Here is a 15007-nt window from a genome sequence, read left to right as displayed (position 1 = left end):
CCTGCAGGATCCCTCTGCAGCCTTCTTGGAGGATCCCTCTGCAGCCTTCTTGGAGGATCCCTCTGCTGCCATCCTGCAGGACCCCCCTGCAGCCTCCCTGCAGGACCCCCCTGCAGCCTCCCTGCAGGATCCCCCTGCAGCCTTCCTGCAGGATCCTTCTGCTGCCATCCTGCAGGATCCCTCTGCTGCCATCCTGCAGGATCCCTCTGCTGCCTCCTTGCAGGATCCCTCTGCTGCCTCCTTGCAGGATCCCTCTGCTGCCATCCTGCAGGATCCCTCTGCTGCCTCCTTGCAGGATCCCTCTGCTGCCTCCCTGCAGGATCCCTCTGCAGCCTTCTTGGAGGATCCCTCTGCTGCCATCCTGCAGGATCCCTCTGCAACCTCCCTGCAGGATCCCTCTGCAGCCTCCCTGCAGGATCCCTCTGCAGCCTTCTTGGAGGATCCCTCTGCAGCCTCCCTGCAGGATCCCTCTGCAGCCTTCTTGGAGGATCCCTCTGCAGCCTCCCTTCAGGATCCCCCTGCAGCCTCCCTTCAGGACCCCCCTGCAGCCTTCCTGTCGCCCCCCCGGGTCCCGGCAGGCAGCTCCGCGGTGCCCCTGGCGCCTTGTCCCCTGCAGGCTGCCCAGCCCCAGCTCCCTCCGCCTGCGCTGCCGGCAGAGCCGCTGGGGTGGTGCCGGGAGCCTGCCTGTGCCCGGGGGCAGCCCCCGGGGGGCACTCACGCTGGATGTCGATGGTGACCGAGGTCTCCTTGCCGCCGGGGATGGCTTTGTTGCTGGCCCTGCAGACGATGCTCTCCCCGTTCTCCACCTCCGAGGGGCCGATGAAGAGGGTGCTGATGATGCTCTCCCTCTTCCCGTCCCGGAGCAGGGTCTAGGGCAGCAGAAATGGAGCTCAGCAGGGGAGGTGAGCCTGCTCCCCCTGCCCCCTGCTCTGCTCTGCCCTCCCACCCCTGGGCACTGCCAGGCTGTGCTCTGCTGGGGGACTCCAGGCCAGGAGCAGCTCCTGCTCCAGCAGCTGCTGGGAGGGAGCCAACGTTTGGCTCTGCTGTGAAGTCTGTGTTCAGTGCTCTGTGTTCTGTGTTGTGTGTTCAGTGTTCAGTGTTCAGTGCTCTGTGTTCAGTGTTCAGTGCTCTGTGTTCTGTGTTGTGTGTTCAGTGCTCTGTGTTCTGTGTTCAGTGCTCTGTGTTCAGCTTGGGGCCTCACTTCAAGAAAGACATTGAGGGGCTGGAGATAAGGGCAAGGAAGCTGCTGAAGAGTCTGGAGAGCAGGGCTGGGGAGGAGCAGCTAACTGGGATTGGGGGTGCTGGGGGAGGAGAAGCTCAGCAGGAGCCAGCAGGGAGCACTTGCAGCCCAGAGAGCCAAGCAGAGCCTGGGCTGCAGCAAGAGAAGTGTGGCCAGCAGGGCCAGGGAGGGGATTCTGCCCCTCTGCTCCACTCTGCTGAGACCACAGCTGCAGCTCTGGGGTCAGCTCTGGAGCCTCTGTGCCAGGAAGGCTCTGGAGGGGCTGGAAGGTGTCCAGAGCAGGGCCAGGAGGAGGAGCAGAGGGCTGGAGCTGCTCTGCTCTGCAGACAGCCTGAGAGAGTTGGGGTTGTGCAGGCTGCAGAGGAGAAGGCTCCCAGGAGACCTTCTGGTGGCCTTCCAGGAGCTGCAGGGGGCTGCAAGCAAGCTGGGGAGGGACTTTGGAGGGGGTCAGGGAGGGATAGGACTGGGGGGGATGGAGCAGAAGTAGAAGTGGGGAGCTTGAGATTGGCTGTGAGGAAGAAGTTGTTGGCCAGGAGGGTGGTGAGAGCCTGGCCCAGGCTGCCCAGGGAGGTGGTGGAAGCCTCCTGCCTGGAGGTGTTTGCAGCCAGGCTGGAGGTGGCTGTGAGCAACCTGCTGTGGTGTGAGGTGTCCCTGCCCATGGCAGGGGGTTGGGGCTGGCTGAGCCTTGAGCTCCCTTCCAGCTCTGTGGTTCTGTGAATCTCTGAATCTCTTCCTGGATTTCACCCCCGTGGAAGTCCTCATCCCATCCCATCCCATCCCATCCCATCCCATCCCATCCCATCCCATCCCAGGGTATTTTGGACCCTGCCAGGCAGCTCTTGCCTGTAAGTCCTTCCAGTTTCCTCCTCAGGCAGAGGCTGCACTGGATGACAAACTCATGGCAGCAGACTCCTGCTGTCACCACCTGGCCTCATCCTGACACAGCCTCTCAGGCACAGCTGGCAGGCAGTGGGGCTGAGTTGTTGTCACCACAGCCAGCCCAGGACCACAGAACTGAACCACAGAACTGATCAGGTTGGAGAGGACCTTTAAGATCACAGAGCCACAGAGTGCTGGGGGCTGGAAGGGACATCCAAAGATCATCCAGGTCACAGAACTGTCAGGGTTGGAAGGGACCTCAAGGCTCAAGGAGGGGAGGACAAGGAGAAGGAGAGGAGGATTAGAGGAGAGGAGGAGGAGAGGAGGAGGAGAAGAGGAAGAAAAGGAGGAGGGGAGGAGGAAAAGTAGAGGGAGGGGAGGAGGAGAAGAAGAGGAAGAGAGGAGGAGAGGAGGAGAGGAGAAGGAGAGGAGGAGAGGAGAAGGAGAGGAGGAGAGGAGAAGGAGAGGAGAAGAGGAGAAGGAGAGGAGAAGAGGAGAAGGAGGAGAGTAGAAGGAGAGGAGAAGGAGAGGAGGAAAGGAGAAGAGGAGAGGAGGAGGAGAGGAGGAGGAAAAGTAGAGGGGAGGAGGAGAAGAAGAGGAGGAGAGGAGGAGGAGAAGAAGAGGAGGAGAGGAAGAGGAGAGGAAGAGGAGGGGAGAGGGAGAGGAGAGGGAGAGGAGAGGGAGAGGAGAGGGAGGGGAGAGGGAGAGGAGAGGGAGAGGAGAGGGAGAGGAGAGGAGAGGAGAGGGAGAGGAGAGGAGAGGAGAGGAGAGGAGAGGAGAGGAGAGGAGAGGAGAGGAGAGGAGAGGAGAGGAGAGGAGAGGAGAGGAGAGGAGAGGAGAGGAGAGGAGAGGAGAGGAGAGGAGAGGAGAGGAGAGGAGAGGAGAGGAGAGGAGAGGAGAGGAGAGGAGAGGAGAGGAGAGGAGAGGAGAGGAGAGGAGAGGAGAGGAGAGGAGAGGAGAGGAGAGGAGAGGAGAGGAGAGGAGAGGAGAGGGGGAAAAGGAGAGGGGGAAAAGGAGAGGGGGAAAAGGAGAGGGGGAAAAGGAGAGGGGGAAAAGGAGAGGGGGAAAAGGAGAGGGGGAAAAGGAGAGGGGGAAAAGGAGAGCGAGAGGAGGAGAAGAGGGAGAGTAGGAGAGGAAGAGAGGAGGAGAGCAAGAGAAGGAGAGGAAGAGAAGGAGAGGAAGTAGAGAAGGAGAGGAGGAGGAGAAGGAGAGGAGGAGGAGGAGAGGAGGAAGAGGAGGAGAGGAGGAGAAGGAGAGGAAGAGGATGTTGCCTCTGCTTTTCCAAGCAGTTCAGGATGCTGCTGGAGCCTTCTGGAGGGTTCAGGAGCTGGAGACACCTTTGGCTCCTGCCCTGGGGCCCTGCTCTGCCAGCTGCTCCCTGTAGGTCTCTCCAGCAGTTTCCATCAGGGATGCTGAGTGCTGGTGGAGCTCCAGCAGGGGAGCAGGAGGTGCCCAGCCCCTGGCTGCTCTCTGTGCCAGGCAAAGCTTTCCCTGGCACTCAGAGCATGGCAGCAACCCTGGCACCTTCTCATGGGAAACTGCAGCTGGAGGAGGGAACCTGTGTGACCCTGGGGGCCAGGGGGGTGCTGCAGCCTCACCAGCTCTGGGGTAGAGTCACAGCAGGGCTTGGCTTGGCTTGGCTTGGCAAAGCCCTTGAAGCTCATCCACTCCAACCCTGCTCTAACCCTGCCCAGGCTGGGGCTCAGCCATGGCCCTCAGCACCACAGCTCTGCCCCTTGCAAACCCCTCCAGGGCTGGGGATTCAAGCACCTCCCAGGGCAGCCTGAGCCAGGCCTTGAGAACCCTTGCAGGGAAGAAGTTTCTTCTCATGGCCAACCTGAACCTCCCCTGGGGCAACCTGAGGCCATTTGGTGCTGCCCTGGGGCAGGGCTGGGCTCAGGGCTGGGCTCAGGGCTGGACTCCAGGGTCTGGAAGCTCTCTTCCAATCATTCCCTGATCCTGTTCTGGGATTCCTCTTCTCCTGTCCCTTGTTCCTGGGAGCAGAGCCCAAGCCCCAGCTGGCTCCAGCCTCCTTGCAGGGAGCTGCAGAGAGCAAGGAGGTCTCCCTCAGCCTCCTCTGCTCCAGGCTGAACACAGTCTCACAGAATCACCAAGGTTGGAAGAGACCTCAAAGATCATCAAGTCCAACCTGGCACCACAGACCTCATGACTAGGCCATGGCACCAAGTGCCACATCCAATCCCCTCTTGAACCCCTCCAGGGACCCCCAGCTCCCTCAGCTGCTCCTCCCCAGCCCTCTTCCCCAGACCCTTCCCCAGCTTCCTTGCCCTTCCCTGGCCCTGCTGCAGCCTCTCAAGGTGCTGCTGGGAGCCAGCAGCCCAGAGCTGAAGGCAGCACTCCAGGGGTGGCCTCAGCAGTGCCCAGCCCAGGGGCACAATCCCTGCCCTGCTCCTGCTGCCCACAGCATTGCTGCTGCAGGCCAGGCTGCTGGGGGCTGGGTGGTGCCCGAGTGGGGCTCAGAGGCAGGCGGCTCTGGGGGCTGCAGTGGGCATTGCAGGCAGCCCTGAGCAGAGGGAGGCTGCAGCAGGGCAGCCAAACGAAGAGCAGAGCCCAGCTGGGTCCCTTTGCAGCTCCTCTGCCCCGGCCAGCTGCCTTGGGGAGGGGGGCGCAGGGTGAGAGCCTGAGCTCTGCAGGGCTGCCCCGGGGGCTTGGGGGCGGCGTGGGGAGCGGTGCCCAGGCCCGCAGCTCCCCTCCGAGCACGGGAAGAGCCCTGGGCTCTGCTGCCTCACCTTGGAGTAGGAGGCGCCGCTGATGAGCTCCCCCCTGCGCAGCCAGCTGATGGAGGCGGCGGGCTTGGCGTTGTCGGCGTGGCACGTCAGGTTCAGGGGGTCTCCCGCCCGCAGGCTGATGGTTGGACCCCCCAGGATCACAGGGTCGTCCGGGGGCACTGCCGGGCAACAGCACACAGCACACACGGTCACTGCCTGCCCCCCAGCCCCGCGGCTCCCTGCGACCCACCGGGCTGGGACCCTCCAGCGCTGGGCTGGGACCCTCCAGCGCTGGGCTGGGACCCTCCAGGGGTGGGCTGGGACCCTCCAGCGCTGGGCTGGGACCCTCCAGGGCTGGGCTGGGACCCTCCAGCGCTGGGCTGGGACCCTCCAGGGCTGGGCTGGGATCCACCAGGGCTGGGCTGGGACCCTCCAGGGCTGGGCTGGGATCCACCAGGGCTGGGCTGGGACCCTCCAGCGCTGGGCTGGGACCCTCCAGGGCTGGGCTGGGACCCTCCAGGGCTGGGCTGGGATCCACCAGCACTGATCTGGGACCCTCCAGGGCTGGGCTGGGACCCTCCAGCGCTGGGCTGGGACCCTCCAGGGCTGGGCTGGGATCCACCAGCACTGATCTGGGACCCTCCAGGGCTGGGCTGGGACCCTCCAGCGCTGGGCTGGGACCCTCCAGGGCTGGGCTGGGACCCTCCAGCGCTGGGCTGGGATCCACCAGGGCTGGGCTGGGACCCACCAGGGCTGGGCTGGGACCCTCCAGCTCTGGGCTGGGACCCTCCAGGGCTGGGCTGGGACCCTCCAGGGCTGGGCTGGGATCCACCAGGGCTGGGCTGGGATCCACTAGCACTGATCTGGGACCCTCCAGGGCTGGGCTGGGATCCACCAGGGCTGGGCTGGGATCCACCAGGGCTGGGCTGGGACCCTCCAGCTCTGGGCTGGGACCCTCCAGGGCTGGGCTGGGACCCTCCAGGGCTGGGCTGGGACCCTCCAGCGCTGGGCTGGGACCCTCCAGGGCTGGGCTGGGACCCACCAGGGCTGGGCTGGGACCCTCCAGTGCTGGGCTGGGACCCACCAGGGCTGGGCTGGGACCCTCCAGGGCTGGGCTGGGATCCTCCAGCGCTGGGCTGGGATCCACCAGGGCTGGGCTGGGACCCTCCAGCGCTGGGCTGGGACCCTCCAGGGCTGGGCTGGGATCCACCAGGGCTGGGCTGGGACCCTCCAGGGCTGGGCTGGGATCCACCAGGGCTGGGCTGGGACCCACCAGGGCTGGGCTGGGACCCACCAACGCTGGGCTGGGACCCTCCAGGGCTGGGCTGGGATCCACCAGCACTGATCTGGGACCCTCCAGGGCTGGGCTGGGATCCACCAGCACTGATCTGGGACCCTCCAGGGCTGGGCTGGGATCCACCAGCACTGATCTGGGACCCTCCAGGGCTGGGCTGGGACCCTCCAGGGCTGGGCTGGGACCCTCCAGGGCTGGGCTGGGATCCACCAGCACTGATCTGGGACCCTCCAGGGCTGGGCTGGGACCCTCCAGCGCTTGGCTGGGACCCTCCAGGGCTGGGCTGGGATCCACCAGCACTGATCTGGGACCCTCCAGGGCTGGGCTCGGACCCTCCAGGGCTGGACTGGGATCCACCAGGGCTGGGCTGGGACCCTCCAGGGCTGGGCTGGGACCCACCAGGGCTGGGCTGGGACCCTCCAGGGCTGGGCTGGGACCCTCCAGGGCTGGGCTGGGATCCACCAGGGCTGGGCTGGGACCCTCCAGCGCTGGGCTGGGATCCACCAGGGCTGGGCTGGGACCCTCCAGGGCTGGGCTGGGATCCACCAGGGCTGGGCTGGGACCCTCCAGCGCTGGGCTGGGACCCTCCAGGGCTGGGCTGGGACCCACCAGGGCTGGGCTGGGATCCACCAGCACTGATCTGGGACCCTCCAGGGCTGGGCTGGGATCCACCAGCACTGATCTGGGACCCTCCAGGGCTGGGCTGGGACCCACCAGGGCTGGGCTGGGACCCTCCAGGGCTGGGCTGGGACCCACCAGGGCTGGGCTGGGATCCACCAGCACTGATCTGGGACCCTCCAGGGCTGGGCTGGGATCCACCAGCACTGATCTGGGACCCTCCAGGGCTGGGCTGGGATCCACCAGCACTGATCTGGGACCCTCCAGGGCTGGGCTGGGATCCACCAGCACTGATCTGGGACCCTCCAGGGCTGGGCTGGGATCCACCAGCACTGATCTGGGACCCTCCAGGGCTGGGCTGGGATCCACCAGCACTGATCTGGGACCCTCCAGGGCTGGGCTGGGATCCACCAGCACTGGTCTGGGACCCACCAGGACTAGTCTGGGACCCTCCAGCACTGGTATGTGATCCACCAGGGCTGGTTTGTGATCCACCAGCACTGATCTGGGACCCTCCAGCACAGGTCTGTGATCCACCAGGGCTGATCTGTGATCCACCAGCACTGATCAGTGACCATCCAGCACTGGTTTGTGGCCCTCCAGCACTGGTCTGGGACCAAGCAGCCCCCTGCAGCCAGCTAGGACACAGCCATGGCAGCATCCAGCCCCAGCTCAGCACCTCAGAGCCACTTTGCCTTTGGCTCCTCACCTGCAAGCTGTGCCCCAGAGTGGAACTGCAGGGGCAGAAGCTGGTCCTGGAGGGGCCCTGGGTTGCCTGAGCTTTGCAGTGAGAGGAAGGCTCAAGCCCATGGCAGGGCAACCCACCCCAGGCTGCTAAGCACTCCAAGAGCTCAGGGCCAGGCTGCTGCTGAGCTGCAGGGGGCAGGTGAGGGCTGGAGGGCTGTGAGCTGCCTCTGCCCTTCTGCACCCCACCAGGCAACTCAAGTGGCTGCTGCTGGGCTCAGGGGCTGGGGGGCTTAGCTCTGCCCCTTGCTGCTTGGACTGCAGAGGTGGTGTGGAGGAGCAGGGCAGGAGGTGGATGTGGAGCATCCTCTGTTGCACTCAGGCAGGGGGAAGAGCCTGCTCTGGGTGTCAGCAGCCTGGCCTCCTGCCTTTGAAGAGGGCTCTGCCGGCAGCCCTCTGCCAGGGAGGGCAGGAGGAGCCCTGGAGCTCTGCTTTGATTCCCCTCCTGCCTTCCCTGCTCCCTGGGGCTGCTGTCACCCTGCACAGAAGCTGCTGCAACTCCTCTCATTTGGGCAGGTTCCCTCTCCCCACCAGCAGCCTTTGAAGCCTCTGCCTCTGAGGGGGAGGATTTTGCCTGGGGGGTGTCAGGGAGGTGTTTAAGATCTCAACCTTGCTTTGAAGCCACCTCAGCCCTGGCAGCCTGGTGTGAGGCTGCATCCTCACCACAGAGCCTCCAGGACCTGGCTCTGCTGCTCCCACACAGCCCCTGGGCAGGGCTGCTGCTCCAAGCTGCAGACCATGAGGGCAGCAGGCAGGCAAGGAGGAGGTGAGGGCCAGCAGTGTGGCCTCCTCTTGCACAGTGAGCTCCCTGAAGCCTCCCTGAACCCCCCCAGATGGGAAATGGAGCTGGAGAGGAGGCTGTGCTCCCATCCTGCAGGGAGGGAGAACCTTCCATCTCTGCTGCCCTGCCTGGCTCTGCTCACAGCCACAGAGCCACAGAATTGCTCTGGTGGGAAGAGAGCTCTGAGATCCTCCACTCCAGCCCTGAGCCAGCCCTGCCAGGGCACCACCAGGCCATGGCCTCAGCACCACAGCCCCAGGGCTTCCAAAGCCCTCCAGGGATGGGGACTGCCCTGGGCAGCCTGGGCCAGGCCTGGACAACCCTCAAGGGGAAGAAATTGTTCCTCAGGGCCAACCTGAACCTCCCCTGGGGCAGCCTGAGGCCATTGCCTCTTGTCCTGTGCCTTGTTCCCTGGGAGCAGAGCCCAAGCCCCAGCTGGCTCCAGCCTCCTTGCAGGGAGCTGCAGAGAGCAAGGAGGTCTCCCTCAGCCTCCTCTGCTCCAGCCTCACCACCCCCAGCTCCCTCAGCTGCTCCTCCCCAGCCCTCTTCCCCAGACCCTTCCCCAGCTTCCTTGCCCTTCCCTGGCCCTGCTGCAGCCTCTCAAGGTGCTGCTGGGAGCCAGCAGCCCAGAGCTGAGCCCAGCTCAGGTCCATCCAGCAGTGGTGCTTTGAGCTGAGCACATCTCACACTGGCTTCAGCCCAGAACTGAACCCAGCAGGAACAGCTTGCCCAGGGAGGCTGTGGCTGTCCCCTGCCTGGAGGTGTTCAGGCCCAGGCTGGATGAGGCCCTGAGCAAGCTGTGCTGGTGGGAGGTGTCCCTGCCCATGGCAGGGGCTTGGAGCTGGATGAGCTTTGAGGTCCCTCCCAAGCCCTTCCATGGGCAAAGCCCTCTCTCAGATCCCCAAGTCTCTCTCTGCTGCTGCTCCCTGAGCTGCTCCTGGTGTCTCAGCTTGGCTGAGGAAGGCTCAGAGCTTGCTGGCTGCTGGCTGGGCTGAGCTCAGGGGGTGGAAGGGGATGAAGGTCTCTGGGAGCCCTGAGCTGGGGGATGGGCAGGCAGGGGTGCTGCCTGCACAGCAGGCTGGGCACACACACAGCTGCAGCTGCTCTCAGGAAAGGCTTTCTCAGCTCACTGCCTGCAGGCCAGGCACCAGCAGGAGAGGCAGGGCACAAAGCAATGCTGCCTGGATCCAAACCCTCCTGCTGAGGTTGCTTGGCTTTTGCTCTTCTCTATTTCTGCTCTTTTTTTCCCCAGGTCTTTTTTTTTTTGCCTTTTTTTTTTTCCCTCTCTTGTCTTTTTTTCCCTCTTTTTGATCTCTTTTTCCTCTCTCTTTTCTCTTTTTTTTCCCCCCCTGTTCCCTCCTTTTTCTTCCCCCCCCCTTTTTTCCTCTCCTTTTTTCCTCTTTTTTCTCTCTTTTTACTCTTTCCTTTCTCTTTTTTCTTCTTTTTTTCCCCCTCCTTTTTCTTTTCTCCCTCTCTTTTTTCTTTTTTTTCTCTCATTTTTTCCTCTTTTTTTTTACTCTTTTTTTTTCCTTTCTCTTTCCTCTCTCTTTCATCTCTTTTTTCCTTCTTTTTTCCTCCTTTTTCTTTTTTCTCTCTTTTTTCCCCTCTCATTTTTTCCTTTTTTTTCTTTCTTTCTCTTTCCTCTCTCTTTCCTCTCTTTTTTCCTCCTTTTTCTTTTTTCTCTCTCTTTTATCTCTCTTTTCTCTCTTTTTTCCTCTTTTTCCTCTCTTTTTTATCTTTTTTCTTATTTCCTCTATTTTTCTTTTCTCTCTCTCTTTTTTTCTCACTTTTTTCCTCTCTTTTCTCTCTTTTTTCTCTCTTTTTTCCTCTCTTTTTTCCTCTTTTTCCTCTCTGTTTTCTCTCTTTGTTTTTCTTCTTTTTTTCCCCCTCATTTTTCTTTTTTCTCACTCTTTTATCTCTTTTTTCCTTTTTTTCTCATTTCCCTCTCTTTTTCCCCCTCTCTTTTTTCTTCTTTTTTTCCTCTTTTTTCTTTTGTCTCTCTCTTTTTTCCTTTTTCCTCTCTTTTTTACCTCCCTTTCCCCCCTCTTTTTTCCTCCCTTGCAGCTGACTCCAAGGTCATTTCAGGTCCCTGCAGCTGACTCCAAGGCCACTTCAGGTCACTAAAGATGACTCCAAGATCACTTCAGGTCCCTGCAGCTGACTTCATTTGAGGTCCAAGTGGAAGTGGCTCCTGGGCAGCCTGCTCTGGCTGGAGCCTTCCCTGCTGCCTGCAGGGTTTTGGACAGGATGACCTCTGGGGGTCCCCTCCCAGCCTGTGACCCTGTGAGGCTGGGGAGACTTCAACACCCTCTGGAGAGAGGCAAAGAGAGCTCAGAGAAGAGACTCTGCAGGGCTCAGCAAAGGCTTCCCCTCAGTGCTCAGCAGGGTCTAAAGGGTGAGGGGCAAGAGGCTGGGGCCAGCCTCTGCTGAGTGGTGCCCAGGGCCAGGCCAAGGGGCAGTGGGCAGAGAGTGGAGCCCAGGAGGAAGCAGGGCAAGGGAGGTTCTCCTCTCACTCTGTTCTACTCTAGGTCTGGAGCCCTGGGGGCAGTTGTGTGCTGCCCAGGGGCAGAGGGCCAGAGAAGTGCTGGAGAGAGGGCAGGGGAGGCTGGGAAGCTGCTGAGGGGCCTGGAGCAGCTCTGGCAGGAGCAGAGGCTGAGAGCTCTCCCTTGCCTCTTTCCCCTTTGCTTGCCCTTTCCATCTCCTCCCTGGGCCTTGGGTTGCTTTGTTCCAAGCCAGGCATTTGCAGCCTCCTGTCCCTTCGTGCTCCTCACAGCAGCCCCTTGTGCAGCCCCCAGGCTGCAGCCCTTGCTCCCAGCACCCTTTGGGGTGGCTTCAGGCAGGGCCCAGGAGGATTCCTGCCTCACAACCTCCTTTCCAGCCAGCCCTGCCCTTGTGGCTGCTGCAGGAGGCTGCAGGAATGGAGCTGGCTCTGGGGGGGACCCCTTCAAAGAGGGGAGCTGAGAGCTGGGGGGGAGCTTCCTTCTGCAGAGTGTAAGTGAGCTCAGGAAGGGGCTGGGGGTGCTGGAAGGCTGGGGGGGGTGCCAGGGAAGGCTGTGGCACAGGAGGGCAGCCAAGGGCAGTGCAAGCTCCTAGCTGTGAGGTCGAAGCTCCTCCATGTGCTGCTGCCTGATAACAGCTTCAGAGCAGCCCCAGCCCTGGGCCAGTGCAGGGAAGGCTGTGAGTGATTGTGCTGCCTCCTGGAAGGGGCTGGGCTTGGCTTGGGAGATAAGGCTGAGCATCGATCCCAGCCCAGCAGGCAGCTCCTGCCTTCAGCCATCCTGCCCTGCTCAGCCTGGGCTCAAGGTCTGCACAGCCCCACGGCCTCTGCAGCTTCAGGACACAAAGCCCTGGCAGTGAGGAGCCCCCCATGGGACCCCTCAGCTCCATGGAGGGGCTCAGCCTGCCCACAGGAGGCTGCTGCCTGCTTGGGCTGCAGTGAGGCTTTGGTGCAGGGGGAGCTGCAGCTCAGGGCATCTGCTGCCATCCTGCACCTGGCAGTGGGCTTAGGACCTTCTCCAGCACTGCTGTGGGAGGATCTGGGGGGTGAGAGTCAAAGAGTGGTTGGCAGGAACCTTCCAAGCTCATCCAGGGCAGCCCCCTGCAGCCCCCAGGGACATCCCCAAGCACAGCAGGCTGCTCCCAGCCCCAAACAGCCTGAGCTGCACTGGTGCCAGCCATGGGGCAGCTCCCAGCTCTCTGGGCAGCCTGGGCCAGGCTCTCCTCACCCTCAGCACGAAGGATGCCTTCCTTGTGCCTAGCCTGCAGAGCCAGGCCAGGCAGGATGTGGCTCCTGACCTTCCAGAGCCCCCATGCTGCTCGAGCCCAGCTGCTGGGTGCTGAGGAGATGGCAGTGAGGAATGGCTCTGACAGACCTGGGCCCTGCCAGGGGATTTGTCTCTTTCTGAGGCCTTCATTCATCACTCCTCTGGTGTCTGACACCCAGGAGGCTTCTGCTGGTGCCCAGATCAAAGCTCTCACCCCCAGGCTGAGCCCTGCCTGTGCCACCCCTGGCTGGGTCCCACACCACTGTGAGCTGCCCTGGAGGCCTCCCCAGCAGCACCAAAGCCAAGGATGTCAGCAGGGACAATCCCTGATGGAGGCTGGGAAGAGAGTGCTCAATGCAACCTTCAACCAGGGCCCACCAGGCAGGAGGCATCTCCAAGGGCTTCCAACAGCAGCAGTGCCCTGGCCTGGGCTGGGAGGTGCTGGAGGGAGCTGAGCAGCCACAGAGCTGCTTTGCTTCCAGCAGCCTCAGCAGGGAGAGGAGCTGGGGGCAGCCTCAGCAGGGAGAGGAGCTGGGGGCAGCCTCAGCAGGGAGAGGAGCTGGGGGCAGCCTCAGCAGGGAGAGGAGCTGGGGGCAAACACAGCAGGGAGAGGAGCTGGGGGCAGCCTCAGCAGGGAGAGGAGCTGGGGGCAGCCTCAGCAGGGAGAGGAGCTGGGGGCAAACACAGCAGGGAGAGGAGCTGGGGGCAGCCTCAGCAGGGAGAGGAGCTGGGGGCAGCCTCAGCAGGCAGAGGAGCTGGGGGCAGCCTCAGCAGGGAGAGGAGCTGGGGGCAGCCTCAGCAGGCAGAGGAGCTGGGGGCAGCCTCAGCAGGGAGAGGAGCTGGGGGCAGCCTCAGCAGGGAGAGGAGCTGGGGGCAAACACAGCAGGGAGAGGAGCTGGGGGCAGCCTCAGCAGGGAGAGGAGCTGGGGGCAGCCTCAGCAGGGAGAGGAGCTGGGGGCAAACACAGCAGGGAGAGGAGCTGGGGGCAGCCTCAGCAGGGAGAGGAGCTGGGGGCAGCCTCAGCAGGCAGAGGAGCTGGGGGCAAACACAGCAGGGAGAGGAGCTGGGGGCAGCCTCAGCAGGGAGAGGAGCTGGGGGCAGCCTCAGCAGGGAGAGGAGCTGGAGGCAGCCTCAGCAGGGAGAGGAGCTGGGGGCAGCCTCAGCAGGGAGAGGAGCTGGGGGCAGCCTCAACAGGGAGAGGAGCTGGGGGCAGCCTCAGCAGGCAGAGGAGCTGGGGGCAGCCTCAGCAGGGAGAGGAGCTGGGGGCAGCCTCAGCAGGGAGAGGAGCTGGGGGCAAACACAGCAGGGAGAGGAGCTGGGGGCAAACACAGCAGGGAGAGGAGCTGGGGGCAGCCTCAGCAGGGAGAGGAGCTGGGGGCAGCCTCAGCAGGCAGAGGAGCTGGGGGCAGCCTCAGCAGGCAGAGGAGCTGGGGGCAGCCTCAGCTCATCCCACACTGCCCTTCTCCACCACTCTCAGCCATGATTTGCCATCCTGGAAGGTTCTCCATCCCTCCCAGTGCAGCCTGAGCTACAGTCAGGCGTTCAGCACCTGGCAGCAAGTGTCTTAAGCTGCCCCAGGGGAGGTTCAGGTGGGACATGAGGAACAATTTCTTCCTCAAAAGGGTTGTCCAGGCCTGGCCCAGGCTGGCCAGGGCAGTGCTGCAGTCCCCAGCCCTGGGGAGGTTCCAGAGCCCTGGAGCTGTGGTGCTGAGGCCATGGTTTGGTGGTGCCCTGGGGCAGGGCTGGGCTCAGGGCTGGACTCCAGGGTCTGGAAGCTCTCTTCCAATCATTCCCTGATCCTGTTCTGGGATTCCTCTTCTCCTGTCCCTTGCTCCTTGGGAGCAGAGCCCAAGCCCCAGCTGGCTCCAGCCTCCTTGCAGGGAGCTGCAGAGAGCAAGGAGGTCTCCCTCAGCCTCCTCTGCTCCAGCCTCACCACCCCCAGCTCCCTCAGCTGCTCCTCCCCAGCCCTCTTCCCCAGACCCTTCCCCAGCTTCCTTGCCCTTCCCTGGCCCTGCTGCAGCCTCTCAAGGTCCTGCTGGGAGCCAGCAGCCCAGAGCTGAAGGCAGCACTGCAGGGGTGGCCTCAGCAGTGCCCAGCCCAGGGGCACAATCCCTGCCCTGCTCCTGCTGCCCACAGCATTGCTGCTGCAGGCCAGGCTGCTGGTGGCCTTCTTGCCCAGCTGGGCACCCCCTGGCTCCTCTGCAGCTGCTGGCACCCAGCACCCCCAGGGCCTTTGCTGCTGGGCCCTTTGCAGCCCCTCTGCCCCAGCCTGGAGCCTTGCTGGGGTGGTTGTGAGCCAAGGGCAGGATCAGTCCCAATCTCCCAAACTTCCTCTCTGTGCTCTCCATCACTGAGCTCCCTTGGAGGCTCCTGGCCTCTACCACACCAGCAGCTCCTGGCTGCTGGGGACACCCCTGCTGGATGAGCACACCAGGACCCCCCCTCCACACCCCCCACCCCCAGCAGTGGTTCCTCAGGTGCCTGGGGCCATACCCTTGCAGGGAGCAGAGCAGGGCCCTGGGGCAGGAGGCAAGAGCCAAGGTGTGGGTGAGGAGCAGGCAGCAGGGCTCTGCTGGGGCTGCCAGCAAGGCTCAGGGCTTTGGACCTCTGTGGAGCAGGCAGGATCTGGCCCAGCCCAGCCTGCAGAAGCTGAGCTCTGAGAGCAGCTCCCAGCAGCAGCTGGCTGATGGAGGGGGGCAGCTCCTGGTGGGGGCAGCTCCAGCTCCAGCTCTTGCTCTCTTCCTTCTCTATTTCCCTTCCTTTTCATATTGGTTAATGAAGAGCAGCAAAGTCTCCTTGCTTGGCTTGTCTGTCTGTTCAGCCTGAGAGAAAAGAGCTTGAAGCCCTCTGACATGTGGGACAATAATGAAGCCTCTTCCTCCCCACGCTCTCTGATCTGTCAGGCTGCACCCAGCAGCTGCACACACTGCAGGAGGAGGAGGAGGAGGAGGAGGAGGC

At 62.9% G+C, this 15007-nt stretch overlaps 1 protein-coding gene across 2 annotated transcripts in view; it reads right to left on the bottom strand.

The window, feature by feature from the left end:
- The window catches only part of KIRREL3 (kirre like nephrin family adhesion molecule 3), a 474640-nt gene that overhangs the window by 39374 nt on the left and 420259 nt on the right, over nt 1-15007 (bottom strand). For both annotated transcript variants that reach the window (XM_054176072.1, XM_054176071.1), the window contains exons 5-6: nt 4870-5027; nt 719-869 (exon numbers count right to left, since the gene is read on the bottom strand). In XM_054176072.1, the coding sequence (XP_054032047.1) occupies nt 719-869; nt 4870-5027 (309 nt within the window). The remainder of the gene's footprint in view (nt 1-718; nt 870-4869; nt 5028-15007) is intronic.

This window comes from Dryobates pubescens, chromosome 34, assembly GCF_014839835.1.
Source record: "Dryobates pubescens isolate bDryPub1 chromosome 34, bDryPub1.pri, whole genome shotgun sequence".
NCBI classification, from domain to species: domain Eukaryota; kingdom Metazoa; phylum Chordata; class Aves; order Piciformes; family Picidae; genus Dryobates; species Dryobates pubescens.
The sequence above is the reverse complement of the archived record's forward strand: the minus strand, read 5'-3'. Positions and strand labels throughout refer to the sequence as shown.